Source organism: Penicillium robsamsonii, assembly GCF_028829455.1.
Source record: "Penicillium robsamsonii strain IBT 29466 chromosome Unknown utg000001l_segment0_segment0, whole genome shotgun sequence".
In the NCBI taxonomy this organism is placed as follows: domain Eukaryota; kingdom Fungi; phylum Ascomycota; class Eurotiomycetes; order Eurotiales; family Aspergillaceae; genus Penicillium; species Penicillium robsamsonii.
Window position 1 is genome coordinate 2,284,791 of NW_026643219.1, and position 18,038 is coordinate 2,302,828.

The following is an 18,038-nucleotide window of genomic DNA, read 5'->3' on the forward strand; positions in this document are numbered from 1 at the left end:
TTGGGAGGAAAATCCACTTGCCTGCTTTGGGTCTAGCTGAAATGAGCTGTTTGTCGTGTTTGCACCTTCCGAAATAGGGCTAGTGGCCCAAGGTCTGTGCCCCCTTTTGGTCACGGTATCACGGTATCAACGGTATCAATCGTATCGTCTCCCGTATGGAGTATATTCGCCAACAGGAATGATGTTCAAAGATGAAACAAGGAAAAATTAATATAATCGCTAACATGAGCTCTAAACTCGACCCCTCTTAGATACAAGCATATTTCCAGTAGTCAACATCCCAGCTGCAGCTATGATTCACCGTGGCCAAAACTTGACCCAGTGAGGAGCCCTACGCCCAATCCAGTCCCATTCCTTTCCCTTCCCGCTTTTCCTCTTCCCTTCTCTTTCTTCCCCCATTCAACTCTCAAAAAAAACATTCGATTCGACCCTCGACCTATATACCTATACCAGTAAATCCAATATCCGAACTTCCTCGACCATTTCATATCGCTCTACCCCGGAGCGGTATTGCCCACGTTTCAAGACTCTTTTTGCGGGTGAAACCCGCAGTCGAGAATCGGCGTCCGCGCACAACTGCTGGCGTTGTCGACCACGGTCGTTTTGTCGGTCGCGTTTCCCCCCCAAAATGACGAGCGGCATTTCAAGTCTTCGAGTGCTATCGCTATGAGTGATGTCGAGGCAGTCTCTTTACCAGCTGCCCTGGACGTCGGTCAGAATAGGCTTGCTACGGTAAAGCCAGACCCTGTTGGTCTTTCATCACCGGGTAAAGCTCGCGCAGACTCCCATTCACGGGTAGACAGAGATGGACCGACACGTGTACATTTAGAAGAGGAGGAGGATGGGCCTCCTAGTCCTAGGGCGGATTCGGAGGCGGAGACAATAATCCAGTCAGGCCGAGAATCCTTGTCGCCGGAGAAGAAAAGAAAGCATATCAAGCACGATCCGAGTCGTCATGAACTTAACGGAACCGATGGACATCAGCGAAAGAAACCACGTGTGTTTGGCGACACCCGAGAACGCGAACGGGAACAGGAACGGAGCCCTCCTTCCCCAAGCCACCGAGCAATTTCGCCGTCGGTGGTCAAGATTGAAAAGGTCGACGATTCTCAGATGTCAGAAGCGCAAGGCGTTTCCAATGGAATCGCCCGTGCATCAGAGAGACCTCGTGCTTTCCGTAAGCGAAGCTTGAGTGACAGTGCCGAGGAACAACGAGATCGTCGTCGCGCACACTCACACGCATCATCCCATCCTGTCCGGGAACTTAAGCATACCAATAATACGCGCCTCTCCAGACCACCGTCCAACTCGCGATCGGTTTCACCTAGTCGACCATCTCACCAAAGATCTACTTCAGGCTCTCAGTTCCCGATGAAGAAAAAGGCACCAACCCCACTGCTCACAGGCTCTGGGAGACATAGCTCCGAAGATAGGCAATCGACGTCCTCCTCTCAGAGCGGTTCCCCATTGCCGGGGGCGCATCTGCGGAAGCTTGGCTCTGGAGTCGGTGCGTCCGCGTCGCCTGCTAAGCAAATGGGACCGAAGAAGCTGCGTGACAAGAGTGGCCGGACTCCTCTTGCACGGGCGTGTGCGGACCGGAAACATGATCAAGTGATGATGCGCCACGCGGAACGACCGGAAGACATTAATATCCCTGATAATGCAGGCAACACCCCCCTGCAGATCGCGTCGCTTGCTGGAGAAGCCGAAATCGTCAAGTTCCTGCTAGAGGCAGGTTGCGAGATTAACACTAAAAACATTGACAAAGACACCCCGTTGATTGATGCTGTGGAAAATGGGAATGTGGAGGTGGTTAAACTCCTGCTTGATGCAGGAGCAAACCCACGAACTGTGAATGCCCAAGGCGATGAGCCTTATGAGTTGGTTCCGTCCGATGTAGATGATGATGAGTATGAAGAGATGCGGAAAGCGCTTGCTGACGCCAAGGCCAATTTGCGGCCTGGTCGACGCTCAGAGGAACATACAAGACCAGAGAGCAAGGAGCCTTCTTCGCGACGGGCCTCGACAGCCAGAGGAACGGCAACTAGCCCCCGAGATTCACCTCCGATGCGCAGCCCCCCTCCAGTGGGCGCGGCAAATCGACGAAAGGGTGGACGAAGCGAAGCCACGAGAAATGACCTTCTGTGGACGAAACCCACGTTCGAAAACCTTCGAGAGTTTGCTGCCAAAGGCGACGAGGCTGGGGTGGTGAGCATTTTGAATATTTTGCAGAAAGCCGATAACGCTTCCTTGATTGCTGCGGCAAAGGGTGGCCACCACGATGTCCTTTCTCTTTTGTATGCGATGGGCAATGCAGATGCGGATCCAAACCCGTTGCGTGGTCAAAAGGCGGGTTACAACACGCCCATGCTTGCTGCGATTGGTCGAGGCAACAGCGCTGTCATTCAACTCATTTTAAATCAACCCGGATTCAATCCCACGCGACGACTGTTCGAAGATAGAACATATTATGAACTGTCTCGGGGTCGACAGGGCGAGAACTGGGAGGACGAGTATCAGATTCTGAAGGAGGCGTATGAAAGGTTTGCAGGTTCCGGCAAGGGTCGCAAAGACGATTCACCCCGCCGTGCTCGTGGGAAAGAGAAGGAGGAGAAACGTCCGCCACGCAGAGGGTCTTCCTCCCCTGTCGCGCGCAAAAAAATCAACACCAGCCCCAACGCCAGCAGACATCGCGATTCTTCGAAAGACATGGATTCAATCAAAGAAAAGCGTCGTCAAAAAGAACACGATTTATCACGACCAACGGATTCCTCTAAACCCAAATCTTCGTTATCCGCCAGACGAGATAGTGAGTCTAGCGGGATGACACCCAACGAAGATATCCGAAAGAGACGACTCATTGCTGGACGTCGCCCCCAGGAGCGTAGGCCAAGTCTCTTCTCGTCTGATTCACTCTCTGGACGTGAAGAGGCACCGAAACCGCGTGTTGATACTGCACCCGACAATACATTGTCTTTGAAGCGCATTCGTGCTGATGGATCCCCTGAACGATCTCGTTCACGTGGTACAGATTGTGATCGCTTATCTCCTGAATCGCGTAAAAAGAAGAGACGCGTTGTCTCCGAAGACAAGTCTTCCGGTGCTACACATGGTGCACCAAGACAACCTGATGATGCCAGCAAACCCCATCCTCGCCGACCCCACGAGGAGTCTACTCGAGCTACTGAACCTCAGCCACACAAGTCTACCGACGCCCCCAAGAAACCCCCACCCCGCCCAACTTCACCCCGTCATGATCTCGTTAGAAAGAACGGCGATACGAAAAAGGAATCGCACGAGCCTAGAGTCGACACCATGGAAGACACAATGGCTGCCGCGAAACGTATCGAGATTGAGGCCCATGAGCGTCGACGAGCCCAAGCCAAGAAGGCACAAGAGGAGCGTGCGGCGAACGAAAAGCGCATCGCAGACGAAGCCGAACGTGATCGACTTGTCAAAGAAGAAGCCGAACGAGTGGCGGCTCAGGTTGCCCATGACAAAGCCGAAGAGGAAGACCGCAAACGCAAGGAGGTTGAACAACGACGCGCCAAACAAGCCGAAGATGATCGTTTGAAGCGGTTGGAGCAAGAACGCGCTCGAGCTGCCAAAATGCGCCGCGATCAGGAGGTAGCAGAGCATCGACGCCGTGAGGCACTTCCCAGTCGACTTCGTGTTGCAGCGAACCTCGTGGGCTCCAATAATCCCCGCGCGAAAAGCCATGACTGGCTCAAGTCTTTCATGCCTCTCGTTACTGCTCTCACCCGTCAACTCGATCCTAGCTGTGGTGTGGATGTCGCCGACGAGAAATGGATTCCGAATTACCTGGTTGCGCCTCTTCTGGCTACCAATGATCTTCAACTTTCGCAATACCCCAGCTGGGAGAAGCGAAAGGCGACACCGACCCAACGTGTGAATCTGTGGCGCGTCACTCGTCGCATGTTGACCCACACAGACGATGTTGGATTCCAAAGCTCGAGCATTGGACAGATCATGCAGAAGGATTGTGACACGCGCCCCAAGTATTTTGAGATGGAACATGTCTTTTGGATCCGAGTGAGTTTTCTTGAGCTTTGCCAGTTATGCTCCGCAACTAACAACTATCTTAGCTTTCTGATTTCACAGACCTCGTCCCACACATCCCTCACCTGCACGGCCTCGAACTGCAGTTCTTGAACATGCACGTCGACCCGGAGCCGTCGACGGCTGGCGCAGGCCTTGCCGCTCCTCAACTCAATGGCCATGGCCCAGGATCCTCTGTCGAAACCAACGGGACCGGGCTCCTCAATGGTTACGGCCCTTCTCGGTCTAGTACATACGTCTAGTTTTGTTTTTAGCGTCTTTTCGCTAGGGACCCGGCGCGATGGCAGCAATCCAGCGAAACGATGTACAGGGCGGATTCTGATTGTACGATTATGATACCTCTTCTGTTCAGTGATGATTCTACTATTCTCAGGTAGTTTTACTGTGGACTTTTTTTTGTAGTCACTGTGGCCGTGAATGTAATCATGCGTCCCGTGTCAAATAACACCAAGTTTAACTTACCTTCCCTCATAAAAGATATAGACATTCGTAGCAAGGTAGAAAATCCTAAAGATCTAAAAGATTATATCAAAAGCATTAAACCGGGCTTGTTACATTCGCGCCTGTTCCAAGGTTCATTGTATAGATGTATAAACATATCACGTGACTGGGCTTGCGGGGACCGCATGACATAATCGTAGGGCACACACAGCCGAAAAGGTCGAAATAGCGGGAAATTTCAAGCCCGCCCGCACCACCTTTTAATTTCTTTCTCCAACAACTCTACTCTTCGAGGATCATCCGATTTCAAGCATCACAAGCAACAAAATGGTATGTTTCATATCTGCCTATTCTCACACCATATGCACAACCGCCTCGGATCTCGTCACGACAATTGAGACGCTGGAACGGACATGACCGGCGAGAACAGTTGTGTCGCCGCAGTAGAGAATACCCCTCGTCGGCCGTGCTGTATATGCGCTGCACCAGTCCAGTCCAATTCCAAGTCTCAAAAGTCACGACAGCGATTCAAGCAATGAACCCCTCGAAGCACATGATACTAACAATATTCCTCTAGTCGGACGGAGAAGAGCCCACATCCCCTATCGCCCCCGCCGAGGAGGTCGAGGTTTCTGCCGATGCCGGCAGCGGCCAGATGTCCGTCTTGGACGCCCTCAAGGGTGTTCTGCGCGTCTCCCTCATCCACGATGGTCTTGCCCGTGGTCTCCGTGAGGCCGCCAAGGCTCTCGACCGCCGTGAGGCCCACATGTGTGTCCTGAACGAGGGTTGCGAGGAGGAGGCTTACAAGAAGCTCGTCGTCGCTCTCTGCTCCGAGCACAAGATTCCCCTCATCAAGGTTCCTGACGGAAAGATGCTTGGCGAGTGGGTTGGTCTCTGTACGTTTTCCCCTCCATTAATACCAAATATCAATTCTGGAGGTGTATTTGCTAACTTTTTGTTCCTCAGGCACTCTCGACCGTGAGGGTAACGCCCGCAAGGTTGTCAACTGCTCTTGCGTCGTTGTCAAGGATTGGGGTGAGGAGTCCCAGGAGCGCTCCGTTCTCCTCAACTACTTCCAGACCGAGCAGTAGATTATCTCTACTGAGCGGCTGTGAGTAGCAGGTCTCGTTTCAGGCGTCGGGGTTGACTGGGGGTTTTATGGTGGGGATCAAAAGGTGGAATACATGAGGGATAGATCAATTGTCGAAACTACCAGCTCTACTCGGAGTGTACATACTCTCTGGGGTTGGGATTTTGGTTGGCGGAGCTTTGTGATATCTCTGGTCTTTTGAACCTATTATTTCAAATCACCTAGTTTATAGCTGTGTCCCGTTTACTCGGGTTCGCGGCGCCAATGGCATCTGGACATCATGTCTACTTTGACAAAAGATAAATTAGGATGCGGTAGCATCTGAGTGCCTTCTCGTAAAATGACCGGTCAGCTGGGTGCGTATTTTTTGTAGCGATCTTTCTACCTCATCTCACAAGCGAAGAATACCACATATCGCAACTGCTGTAGTCACAAGACATCACGCCAGCGTAAGCATTTAGCATATCGGGTCCTTGTCAGGAACCACAGCGATATGATCATCTCTATAGCGCTGTATACTTCAGGTAGGGCTGGAAAGTGGATCTTCTGAGTCAGCACGGATTTCGCAACTTCCCAACTTCCTAACTCCGATCGTGTTTGAAGGGACGCTCTGAGAGGGAAAAAAGTCTGTCGATTTTTTTTTCTTTTCAAAGGTTTTAACATTGGTGACAGGTGCTATTGCCATTATTTGTCATCATTGCATTAGGATCTAAATCTTTTTGAGAGCACCGTCTAATATCCTAATCCCAATCTAATTTCCCAATTCCGAATCCCACTTGGCACATGGAATCCGCTCAAATCCCAGGCGGGACCCCTGCGCCATATGGCCGCGCATGTATGAACTGTTCCCGCGCCAAGTGCAAATGCATTGTTCCTGCAACTGGTAGTGGGTGCGAAAGGTGAGTGGCGCTGCTAATGAGTGTGGAAATAGCCCGAACTAAGCACCGGGGTAGATGCCAGCGCCTGAGCAAGGAATGTCGGCCTGCGCAGACAGTCCGGAAGCGCAATAAGCCACTATCGGGTTCTAATACTGCCAAGCTCGAGGCCAAACTTGATTGGATTATGTCCGCGTTTGAGAAGGGTGGTGTCAAACCCGATATTCCTCCAAATTGGGAACCCGTAAACCCAGGACGGAGTCAACAGGATGACCAAAGCAACTCTGCATCAAGCACTCAAACCCTAGCTAATCTTTCTTATCTTTCGACTCCCGAGAATGGGCGGTACCTTACACACTTTGTACCCTCGCATGATAGGGAAATCTTGTCCCTGATCTACGTCCCGCCCGCCATTGCTCAGAAGAACCTCGACCAATTCCGCACTCGGAACTTACAATATCTCCCCTTTGTCTATATTCCTTCTAATATAACCTCTGACCAATTGCGAGAGAAATATCCATTCCTTTGGGTATGTATTATGGAAGTGACAACATCTACAAATTCAGAGAAAGGCGACTCTTTCGGAAGAATTACCAACTATATCCATCAGAAAGTTATGCTTGACATTGCGCCGAGCATGGATCTTCTCCTTGGAATCATGACTTTCGTATCATGGTGAGCAGAAAAAGCATCCTTATTAAAACCAACTTGCTCACTCCAATTCTTTTTGTAGCGTTACATATACTAAAAGGCCGTTTCTCAATGTCTATGCACACATGCTAATGGCAGTTGTTGCTGAGCTTGGGATCAACAAAAGTGAACCAAATGAGTATTCAGCCATGCATTCTTTCAAAATCGCCATTGGAATGAAGCAAACTCCCCCCACAGCTAGAACACTCGAAGAAAGGAGGGCGGTGCTGGGATGCTTTTTGATTTCATCAAGGTAAATAGTAAATATCCAAGATACTCTCTAAACAATAATTAACAGTTAAACCATCAGCGCCGCGTTGGCAATGTCTAGGATTGATGCTATGCGCTGGACACCGCACATGGAAGAAAGTCTTTCAATACTCGCCGAGGCTAAAGAGTGCCCTCAGGATGAGCTCCTGATTATACAAGTCAAGATCTATTTGATCTTAGATAGTGTCTATCAACTACGGCGGGATGGCGAAGCTTTTATCTCGCTAGCCTTCTATCTGGATACTTTCAAAAAAAGATTAGACACGGTGAAGAGCGAAATTCCGCCTCACCTCCAACAGCACAGTAGGTTTTTAGCGCTTTCCAGTCTCTACGGCCAGTACTAACAATACAAAAGGAGTCATACTGATGTATCTGTACAATGCCGAAATCATAATCAACGAACTATCAATAGGAGCTCCCGCCATTGCAAATTCGCCTGATCTCCATCGCCTCGACAGCCTTTACACCACCCTTCAAGCTTCAAAAGGCTGGCTAGATGTATGGCTAGAACTTGAAGGAGAGGAGTATTTTCAGCTGTCATGTATCATTTTTTTCCAATTCACCCGAGCCATTGTCACCCTGTACAAGCTCACCATTCTGGAAGACCCGGTATGGTCCAAGAGTATGGTCAGAGACACCGCGAATATCCTTGAATACCTGAACAGAAACGAGGCCATCATCAGAAAGTGCCCAGACTATATCACTTTCGACGAAAGCCGGGAAATGAATCTCCTCGAAAAGGGATTGAGAATGGTTCACGGCTTGAGAATGAACTGGGAACCGAAATTGATGGAAATGTGGGGCCCAAATATACCTGCGAACAACGGAATCGATAGTGGCATGATCCAATCTGATGCCATGCTCCCTGATGTTATGCCCCTGGGTGATATTGATGAGTCCTGGATGTTAGACTTCCTTGGGTCGTTATGAGTATTGGTCTGTGATGCCCAAATTGTGGTTAGGAAGTGAGATGGGGTTTAATAGCTTTATACATGAGATCATATACCCCAAAGTACTATTGTGACATGCTTGGAATCTTCCACAGATCTTCCAATCCATGGTCCGCACATCTGCAAGCTCTGCGACTACGAAGAGAAAGGTAGAACGTATTTTCTATCCACACAAGAGCAATGGGTCTACAGATTCCAGCACAAAGTTAGAATACGGCATTCCCCCCCCAGCCCCCCGCTCAAATGCACTTCAAAATTCACGCTAATGAAGCACTAAGACCTCGGAATCCCATGTGATTTTACGCTACAGGCCACTTGGCATAACCTTCAAATCATAACGGTTTGATTGCGTTTGAGAAATCCAGAAGACTGCCCGTTCTCATTATGGTATCTTGGGGTTTTAAAACGAGGGGTTTTGAAATAATACCCATAATCTATCTGGTGGTCATCGCTGTAAGTGTTTCAATTCATTGCATCTGAGTTATAATACTGAGAATATTCCAGCCACTAGGATATCTTTTGTGGACTGTGGTTTACAACCTTTACTTTAGCCCACTGTCGAAGTTTCCAGGACCGAAACTTGCCGCTTGCACCAATCTCCTAAATCTATACTGGACTTCAACAGGGCAGTATCACTATAAACTCAAGGAGCTCCATGATAAGTATGGAGATGTAGTTCGGACGGCTCCTAAGTCTCTTGTCTATCGCAGCCCACAGGCATGGAAAGATATCTACGGCCACCGCAAATCTGGAGCCGGGTCGTTCCTGAAAGACCCAAAATTCTACCTTCAGGGACCGAGAGGGCCAAACCTCATCAACGCCAACGATGAAGATCATTCAAGGGAAAGAAGATTGCTCTCGCATGCCTTCTCTGAAAAGGCCCTGCGCGAGCAAGAAGTCCTAATTCAGTCATATGTTGACATGTTGGTGGATCGACTGAAGGAGATAAGTTCATCATCACGAGAAGCAGTCGACATGTCTCAGTGGTACAACTTCACCACATTTGACATCATCGGAGACTTGGCCTTTGGCGAACCCTTTGACTGCTTACGGGAAAGCCAATACCACCCATGGGTCAAGATGGTCTTTGTGAGCATGAAAGTGATGGCATTATCACGACCACTTCTAGTCTATCCTTTTTTGGCACCGATTGTCAGGATGCTTCTACCAAAAAGGCTCAAAAAGATGCGAGAAGACTCATTCACCTTGGCAGCAAACAAAGTCCATCGCCGATTGGAGACCAAGGTTGAACGGCCGGATTTCATGACTTACATCTTGCGACATAATGATGATAGGTCCATGAGTATACGGGAGATGGAAGCAAATGCAGCTTTGTTGATCCTTGCTGGAAGTGAAACGACAGCCAGTCTACTCTCCGGGTTCACCTATTATATCATCGCAAACCCCTCGGCCTATCGGAAACTAGTGGATGAAATCCGAGGATCATTCAAATCTTATGAAGATATTGATTTCCAAGGAGTTGGACAACTGGCTTATCTGAATGCAGCACTCGAGGAAAGCCTACGGGTTTATCCACCTGTCCCAGCTATCATTCCGCGGGTTGTACCTAAGGAGGGTGCATTGATTGATGGGCAATTCGTTCCAGAGAACGTATGTCTCTACTTTCAAGTGTTATATCTATGTATATTGACTTAAACAGGTTTCTGTGTCTGGGGCCCACTATTCTACTTCCCATTCCGAGTCTCATTTTGCCGAAGCGGACTCTTTCATCCCTGAAAGATGGCTGGAAAGCAGAGACAGACGCTTCGAGTCGGACAGTCGGATAGCAGTTCAACCATTCTCACTTGGGCCCCGTAACTGTCTTGGAAGAAAGTGTTTTTTTTTTTTTCGATATCTTCGGGGATCGGTCTAATCGTAAATATCCACAGCCTTGCCTATGCAGAAATGCGTCTGATTGCGGCCAAGGTCTTCTGGAGCTTTGACATGGTCATGGACGAGAGTTCAACCGCTTGGAATATTCAGGAAGCTTACAATATCTGGGAACGCAAGCCATTGATGGTTAACCTGTCGCTGGCACAACATTGAAAGTGTTGCAAAATTAACCATTTTTTGCATTTCGTCTAGTGCAACTGGGCGCTGCGGATTGCTATCCAAGGTACATATAGAATCGCTCGCCACATTCATGACATGAGAAGAGGAACAATTGACTAGCATCCCATTATCTGCCAATAAACAAGACCCTCAATATTGTATGTGCGTGTAATCCATATGAATGAATTGAATCATTGATTGGGATAATCACTTGAGAGCACTTGTCTCAGTTTATCTGCCTTTAGGGGAGCTGTGTATGTATATCTTGCCGAGAACTTTGTTGTACATGTATAAGATTGCCCTACAAAGATTAATCCTTGTTATTCTTATTATACACACATATATGTGTATAACTCTGGAACTGAGACATCAATCAACGTTGGAACTGCAGAACTGAGATTGAGACATCCGGGCATGAGCCAAGGTTGCACATTTGAACGCAAGGCTTGGATATGACCTCTTTTTAATAATCTAGCCAGAGAACCCCAGACATGAAAATACACAGCGTGAAGCTTAAGTGAGTTGACCATTAGGTTTATCAGTCTTTCCCGGTGATGCCGGATCTGTGGTAAGTGGAGATATCTAGATCCAACGACATGCAGACTTGACAAGGGCCTAGTTCTTGTATCGCCATCCAAAATCAAAAAGAACACACAGAAGTAAGGTATAACTTAAAGACAAACTAGCCCGCTCGGATAGCAAATTCGAATATAAAGGTTGCTTCTCATCCAGCAGTTAATCCACTCCTCACCATTGACCATTCCAAACAATAGCAATCAACAACAGGAATGTCTAGTTTTGTTAATCTTCTTGCACTTGTGCCTTTGGCACTAGCTGCCACCCCGATCATGATGGTCCCTAATCAGGTAAGGTTATGGCGTGTGTTTACAACTGATCAATCTGTTTACTCTTTATCTAGGTCATGATTTTCAAAGAAAACGACTTTGCAATGAATGCCGGCCGAAAAGGGATGTCTATCACGTCCGATGGAAATTGCCTGAATTTCGACAACATGCCGGAGTAGTAAGTTGAATATTCTTCGCATACCCATGAAGTTTTGTTGACCAAAGTATCAGCCGCATGAATGTTGGATCAATCTATGTCCCATGCCCGTCAGAGGTCAAGCAAGACATAATGTGCTCATTCTACTCGTAAGTAAATGACGTCTAACTACAAGGGCCTAGTACTAAATCATCTAGCGACAATTCTTGTAACAACGAGCTGTTCACTTTTACCCGACCCCATGCGAATTTAGTCCGACAGGATGTTGGTGATGGTGTTGGCAGACATATTAGAAGCATGAAATGCGCGGCGGTCCATTCTCCTGCCGACAGACGGGGTCATATCTTCTCAAGTGATCATGCGTCCACCAAGAGTCCAAGCAGCTGCCCCAATGACAGCTGTTCCAGTGAACAGAACTGTCAATCAACCCACCCGGACTATGGCATGTACTGCTCTTCTAGCCTCAAAACCTGCCAGATAACTTCTGTAGTTGGCGCCCTTTGCAGGGAAGACAGACAGTGTGTCAACAGTCATTGCCAGAGTGGAAAGTGTATGGCTGCCGCAGAGAACCTGCGTTGTCTGCAGGGCTCTGAGTGTCCCTCTGGCCTGCGATGTCGTCCTACTCGTGTTCTCAACTTGCTTGGAGGTTCCAATGTTGAAATGATCTGCATGAAAGATGAGGATGTTCGCGGTACACAGTGCTCTGCTGAAAAGCCTTGCCCAGCGCATATGTCGTGCAGTCTTCAGCATGAGACTAACGCGTACTGTGAGTGGGACGGTACCTGTGGACTGAATAATATGAGTTGTATGTCGGGCAGTCAATGCTGCTCTGGGGTTTGCAATGCCAATTTATGCCAGTGATAGTCTTTGTGGAGGATGTCAAGCTTGGAGGAAAGGTATTTAAATTGAAATAGCCCTGGAGGAACTGGATACTAGCTGGTAACGCGCAAGTTAGCTGAGAGTAATTGAGAGTTTAATGGCAATGGGGAAGTTTCTCTCTGACCGTGCTTCGAAGTTAGACCTTTCTCTTGTGTTTTTCAACACGTTCGAAGAGACTACCACACGGATGCTCATAGAGACCTCAACTTATCCATTTGATCAGAGGTACAGAGTGAGAATGTTTGTCAAATCGTAGCTCATCGTTATGGAGCAAACTTGTTTGAAATTGTTTCCTAGTCCTTTCGGGGACACAACCGCTGAATTCTTTCCAACGCATCCTCTCGAATCCCATGGACAATATCTTCAGCATTTTTCACGTCATGTATCAGTCCAACGGAGGCTCCTGCATATGTTGCAAGTCTCCCCTCGGGCCCCCAGCCCTTATCGCCCGTCTTAACAGCTTCATCATGAAGCCTTTTCAGTTCCTCAAACGATTTCCCTTCCTGCTGCTCAACAAATGATTTGTTCAAGATAGTCCGGGGACTATATTCCTCTGGCCACCCAAAAGTGCCTCTGAGTTGATTATACAGTAGCGTACGCGTGGTTGAGACTGCACCATCGGCCGCACGTACAACCTCGTCCTGGTAACCACGGCTAATGCGTGCTTCACTGGCAGCCAAGAATCGAGTCCCCATCGTCACACCTGAAGCACCAAGACACATAGCCGCTGCAACACCGCGCCCATCTGCGATTCCGCCTGCCGCAAACAAAGGAATTTGGCTGCCTGCCATAGCATCTGCCACTTCGGGAAACAGCGCCATAAGCCCCATTCCATCCTTCGCCCGACCGTGGCCACCAGATTCAGCCCCTTGCACAACAACAACATCTGGTAGCTCGAGGTTCCGAAGAAGCTCCTTTGCTTCTTTCACAGTGCCAATTTGAATCCAGATTTGAGTGCCAGGGGATGCTTGGCGGATCTTGCTAGACCAGTCGTCGTATTCCTTGGGTCCCTGGCGTGGGGCGTATAGCCAGGCTGCACATGGTTTATGTTTCTTGATAGCATCGACAGCAACATTGATGTCATCAGCCCAGAGCTGGTATCCTATGCCGACAGGTAGTGTCGAGCCAGGAGTCGGTATTGTGCTGGCCCCTTGGCGTATGAGCGATGATGCTTTCTCAAGATCGTCACTTGTGTCCTGAGTTTTGGCACCGGGACCAATGAACCCTAGTCCACCGCTGCGAGAGACGGCTACTGCCAGTGCTGGACCAGACATTACTTTCATGGGGGCGCTGACCACAAATGGACTAGATACCCATGGGTATCGCGATAGCAAGCTTGCTGCCATGGTTTTGGCGCTCGAGATAGTTGGCAAATATTTGGAAAATGTCGCAATAAGATTAGCGGTAAGGACCATGTGACAAGATGCATGGGAAGAAGTTCAACGTTTGTTTGAATGATGTTTGGAGTTGCCGAGGCATCGTCGACGTCACAACAATCCGCACCTCCGCAATATCCGCATTGCTTGCTACTATACGGAGGACAGTGTACCCAAATAACAAAACTCTTAGATCGGTTTTTTTTACTATTCTACCTAATTATTCTAACCTCCGTGTCTTCAATTAGAATCATTTCCACTATTGGATTGGATAGGTTTCTATAACTTCATTGGGATAAGCCGATGGTATGCCCTTGTCGACACCTCCAGAGACAGCCAATTAGCTGAATATGCTATTGCACTAACTTCCGCACAACGCTTTGGGAAAATACGGAAAGAGATGCCTGAGGGAAAGTAGTTGGTTAACTAGATAACAAGAATATGATGCCTGAAACCTCAGAACCTTGGAAGGCCTCAGGCATTACAGGAGAGACCCGCAATACCCACTGACCTTCCCACTCATATCCTCCGCAATATCCTGCCTATCCTTAATCCTCGGAAATTGCGGGATATCTACAGGAACTACTTATTGTTCTAAGATATGTCGCAATCCGACTTGAAACGAAAACGAGCCCGAATTGCATGTGAACCATGCCGGGAGCGCAAAAGAAAATGCGACGGCGTCGAGCCTTGTAGTACTTGCCGTCAATGGGGCTACAATTGCCACTACGAACATCAGACACGACGGAAGCATCATGCTCCCCAACAAGAGCCCCCAAGAGACATTCCCCCAACGCCAAAGCCTCCACAGCAGATTGACTCAGTGGATACGCATGGACTGGATCGTCGATTGTGGGCAAACTCCGGCGCTGCATTTGTTCGGAGGATGGGCCTGAATATCGATCCTGCTAAAGCACCAAAACTCAGCCTCTTTGGTTGGAATATTGGAAAGCGACAACTGTCATCTGAGTCTCAGATTGTCCATCCTGTGCTGTCAATCACGGATATCACATCCCTTGAACACATGAAGACCCTCGCTCAGATCTACTTTGCCAAGATTGGTCCATGCTATGGATTTATTGACTCTTCTCAATTTTTTGAGCGACTGGATGCTAGGTGGAAGTCTCCCATGGTTAGTGGTCTATATGACAGTGTTCTCGGTGGCGTCGCTGCACTAGGTTGTTTGTTTTCCCAACGAAACATGACAATCACCGAATTACATCTCGTCGGATCCACACTTTCTATTCTCGACACGCACGTTCTGTGTGGTGTTCCTCCGGTGGACCTTCTCACTGGGTGGATGTTACGAGTCATCTATATGCGGATGACAGATCTGCCCCACTCAACATGGATGGCGAGTTCGAAGTTGATGCATCTAGTGGAAGCTGCGGGATTTCACCTAGAGTCCACCGATTCAGTCTTTCCACGCAGTATTGACACAGAGTTTGATCCAAACCCCCAAAGACGACTCTTCGGCGTGGCACTACATCTTAATTTGTGGACTTCCTATGATCTCGGCTTATCAAGAGTAACCTTCCAAAAGAATGATTTGCCATTGCTTCCATCAACCATCGAGGGTGATTACACAGATGAGTTGCTGGGACTTCTTCCATTATCGGCAAGCCTAGACCCAGGAAAGCCAACCGAAGATGAGATGAAACTCGAAGAAACGCTTGCCCAGATCCTAAAAAGAGTTCATAATGAGCCTCCCTCGGCCATGGCGCAATGCAATCTTGTACTTTGCATTCTGCGCAGAATCCACACACAGAACCTTGAAATATCCCCTCGCCTCGCAGAAAAAGGCTTAGCGTTGCTAAAAAAGGGACTTGGTTGCTCACGCACTATGGTCAGAGACTGCAGCCCCTGGCAACACATGGCAAACGTACCTTTCCACATCATTTGTGTCTTGCTAGTTATGGATACACGGCAATCATTAGCGATGCTTCCCGAAGCAATGCAGACATTGAAGCTCGTTGCATCCACTTATGATACAAACACCATGAGAGAAGCCTGGAGTGCTGCCCTCTTGCTAGTTATGCTTCATCAACAGCGAAGGAAAGATGACCTTGCGATTTTCAATGACATAATGAACATGGAAGAACAAGAAAGTCCAGCTGGACGAACCCTGCAAGAATTCCCAAGCGCCGAAGAGTATTCATGGCTAGGGGCTTTGGTCTCTGATCTGCCTGGTTTGCAAAGGGATGACCTTGATCAATTTCTGAATGCGGATATGATTGATACTTCAAGTTTCTTGGGTGGATCTGGATGAGGTAACCCTTACCTAGAGGCGCCTATGTTCCTCGGTGTTCGTTTAATTATCTTGTGATTTAGCTTTCCTTTTGGCTTTTAAACTGAAAACGAGGAGGATGTTACAAAGCCTTGCGGAAATAGCGGGTGCCGTGCGATGTCTAGTAAAAAATATCCGTTCCGCAATACCCGCTTGCTCACATTGGAAGTCCACTTAGGTTCCGCAAAGCTGTTTGTAAAAAAGATTTACAGATTCGCTACATATTAGTTTCAATGTCTCAATATTCCACCGTAATACAAGCTCTGCCTGAATTCGGCACTCTGGACATCAAACCATATACCTCATTGACAAAACGTGTCTGCTTGTCGCTACTATCAAGTTCATGATGCATGAGAAGCTGTCGATTGGGGCGAGCAACGCACTTTCGACTTCTCTTTCCAACTCAGCAAGCTACGTTGACTTCGAAGGCAGAGATGACCCCGAGTATCCTCAGAATTGGAAATTGTCAACGAAGTAAGCTAGAAGTCCAAATCAGCCAAGTATCTAGGTATCCGGGATACAAACTGACCACACTTTCCACAGACTTTTCAACTCTATCCTAGTCTGTTCAGGGACATTCATTGTCTCGTTAACAAGCGCCATATTCGCACCGGGAATTGACGAAGCAAGTAAGGTTTTCGGGGTCGGGTCAGAAGTCGGAACACTGGGAACAACCCTCTACGTCCTTGGCTTTGCATCAGGACCCCTAATCTGGGCACCTGCATCAGAGCTACGGGGGAGAAAATGGCCTCTGACAATTGGAATGTTAGGCGGTGGACTCTTCACTATTGCATCGGCAGTGGCCAAGAATATCCAGACCTTGACCATATGCCGTTTCTTCGCTGGCATGTTTGGCGCAAGCCAACTGACTGTCGTGCCCGGTGTATTAGCCGATCTATACAACAACACCACTCGCGGTGCTGCAATTTCACTATATGCTCTGACTGTTTTCGTGGGACCGTTCATGGCTCCTTTTGTGGGTGGCTTCATTGCGTCGAGTTATCTTGGCTGGCGGTGGACTCTTTACATCCCGGCAATTTTCAGCCTGGGAAATGGAGTACTGAGTGTTTTCTTCTTGGATGAGACATATCCGCCTTGTATTCTTGTGGTCAAGGCTGCTGCTATCCGCAAAGAGTCCCAAAATTCGGGTATTCTTGCCAGACACGAGGAGATCGAGGTCAACATCGCAGGTCTCGCGGAGAAATACTTCACACGTCCATTGAAGTTGCTCTTCACGGAGCCTATTATTCTCGTGGTGTCGGTTTACATGTCCTTCATTTACGGGCTTGTTTATGCGCTGCTTGAGGCATATCCTTTCGTTTTCGAGCATGTATACGGAATGACTCCTGCTTTTGCTGGTCTAATGTTCATTGGCCTCATCATCGGCGTGGTGCTCGCGTGTGGGTTTATTCTTTTCGGGCAGCTTGCCTATGCAAGGAAACTGGCAGAGAATAAGGGCGTCCCAGTGCCGGAGTGGCGCCTTGCTCCAACACTCCTAGGAGCGCCTGTGTTTACAGTGGGCCTCTTTTGGTGGGTATAATGATTTTGGATTCGAATGTACGAAATATGCTAACTGAAAATCCATCAGGTTTGGCTGGACCGGGTTCAGCCCTCAGATTCACTGGGTTGTACCTGCCGCAGCTGGGATATTCATAGGATTTGGGGTGCTATGCATCTTTCTTCCGTGCTTCAACTATATCGTCGATGCATACTTACCAATGTAAGTTCTCGGCCTCTCTACTCGAGAAATCATCTCACTCTGCTAACGTACCTGTTAGCGCTGCTTCGGCTGTTGCTGCCAATATCATCCTTCGATCGGCAGTAGCTGCAGGATTTCCGCTATTTTCAAGGCAAATGTTCCAAAATATGGGGATTCAATGGGCTGGCACGTTGCTTGGCTGTTTAGCCGCAATAATGGTCCCTATTCCGATCATATTCAGGGCTTATGGACCTTGGCTACGAGGAAAAAGCAAAGTATTTCCATGAAAGTGTCATAAACTAGATTGGATGGAATGACTCTGTGAGTACTCTACATGTTAGAGAGTG

At 48.4% G+C, this 18,038-nt stretch overlaps 7 protein-coding genes across 7 annotated transcripts; 6 read left to right on the forward strand and 1 right to left on the reverse strand.

Moving 5' to 3' along the window:
• Positions 1-666: 666 nt before the first annotated feature.
• Positions 667-4,322, forward strand: N7447_000901 (putative histone deacetylase complex subunit (Hos4); the record flags this gene model as incomplete). Its single annotated transcript, XM_057225177.1, has 2 exons — positions 667-4,053; positions 4,107-4,322. The coding sequence occupies 2 exons, from the start codon at positions 667-669 to the stop codon at positions 4,320-4,322; spliced, it is 3,603 nt and encodes a 1,200-aa protein (XP_057089193.1).
• A 526-nt stretch (positions 4,323-4,848) lies between these two features.
• N7447_000902 (40S ribosomal protein eS12) lies at positions 4,849-5,612 on the forward strand (the record flags this gene model as incomplete). The annotated part of the gene is made up of 3 exons (XM_057225178.1): positions 4,849-4,851; positions 5,099-5,417; positions 5,488-5,612. 3 exons carry the CDS (start codon positions 4,849-4,851, stop codon positions 5,610-5,612), a joined length of 447 nt encoding a protein of 148 aa, XP_057089194.1.
• Positions 5,613-6,394: 782 nt separating this feature from the next.
• Positions 6,395-10,442, forward strand: N7447_000903 (Cytochrome P450; the record flags this gene model as incomplete). Its single annotated transcript, XM_057225179.1, has 9 exons — positions 6,395-6,510; positions 6,565-7,015; positions 7,097-7,161; positions 7,220-7,429; positions 7,487-7,749; positions 7,802-8,351; positions 8,948-10,007; positions 10,057-10,166; positions 10,286-10,442. The coding sequence occupies 9 exons, from the start codon at positions 6,395-6,397 to the stop codon at positions 10,440-10,442; spliced, it is 2,982 nt and encodes a 993-aa protein (XP_057089195.1).
• A 794-nt stretch (positions 10,443-11,236) lies between these two features.
• Positions 11,237-12,311, forward strand: N7447_000904 (uncharacterized protein; the record flags this gene model as incomplete). The annotated part of the gene is made up of 4 exons (XM_057225180.1): positions 11,237-11,314; positions 11,368-11,471; positions 11,525-11,599; positions 11,648-12,311. The coding sequence occupies 4 exons, from the start codon at positions 11,237-11,239 to the stop codon at positions 12,309-12,311; spliced, it is 921 nt and encodes a 306-aa protein (XP_057089196.1).
• A 311-nt stretch (positions 12,312-12,622) lies between these two features.
• Positions 12,623-13,675, reverse strand: N7447_000905 (nitronate monooxygenase; the record flags this gene model as incomplete). Its single annotated transcript, XM_057225181.1, has 1 exon — positions 12,623-13,675. The coding sequence occupies one exon, from the start codon at positions 13,673-13,675 to the stop codon at positions 12,623-12,625; it is 1,053 nt and encodes a 350-aa protein (XP_057089197.1).
• Positions 13,676-14,306: 631 nt separating this feature from the next.
• On the forward strand, positions 14,307-15,974 carry N7447_000906 (uncharacterized protein; the record flags this gene model as incomplete). The annotated part of the gene is made up of 1 exon (XM_057225182.1): positions 14,307-15,974. One exon carries the CDS (start codon positions 14,307-14,309, stop codon positions 15,972-15,974), a length of 1,668 nt encoding a protein of 555 aa, XP_057089198.1.
• A 364-nt stretch (positions 15,975-16,338) lies between these two features.
• On the forward strand, positions 16,339-17,978 carry N7447_000907 (MFS transporter; the record flags this gene model as incomplete). The annotated part of the gene is made up of 4 exons (XM_057225183.1): positions 16,339-16,466; positions 16,536-17,522; positions 17,581-17,712; positions 17,771-17,978. The coding sequence occupies 4 exons, from the start codon at positions 16,339-16,341 to the stop codon at positions 17,976-17,978; spliced, it is 1,455 nt and encodes a 484-aa protein (XP_057089199.1).
• Between the last annotated feature and the right edge of the window lie 60 nt (positions 17,979-18,038).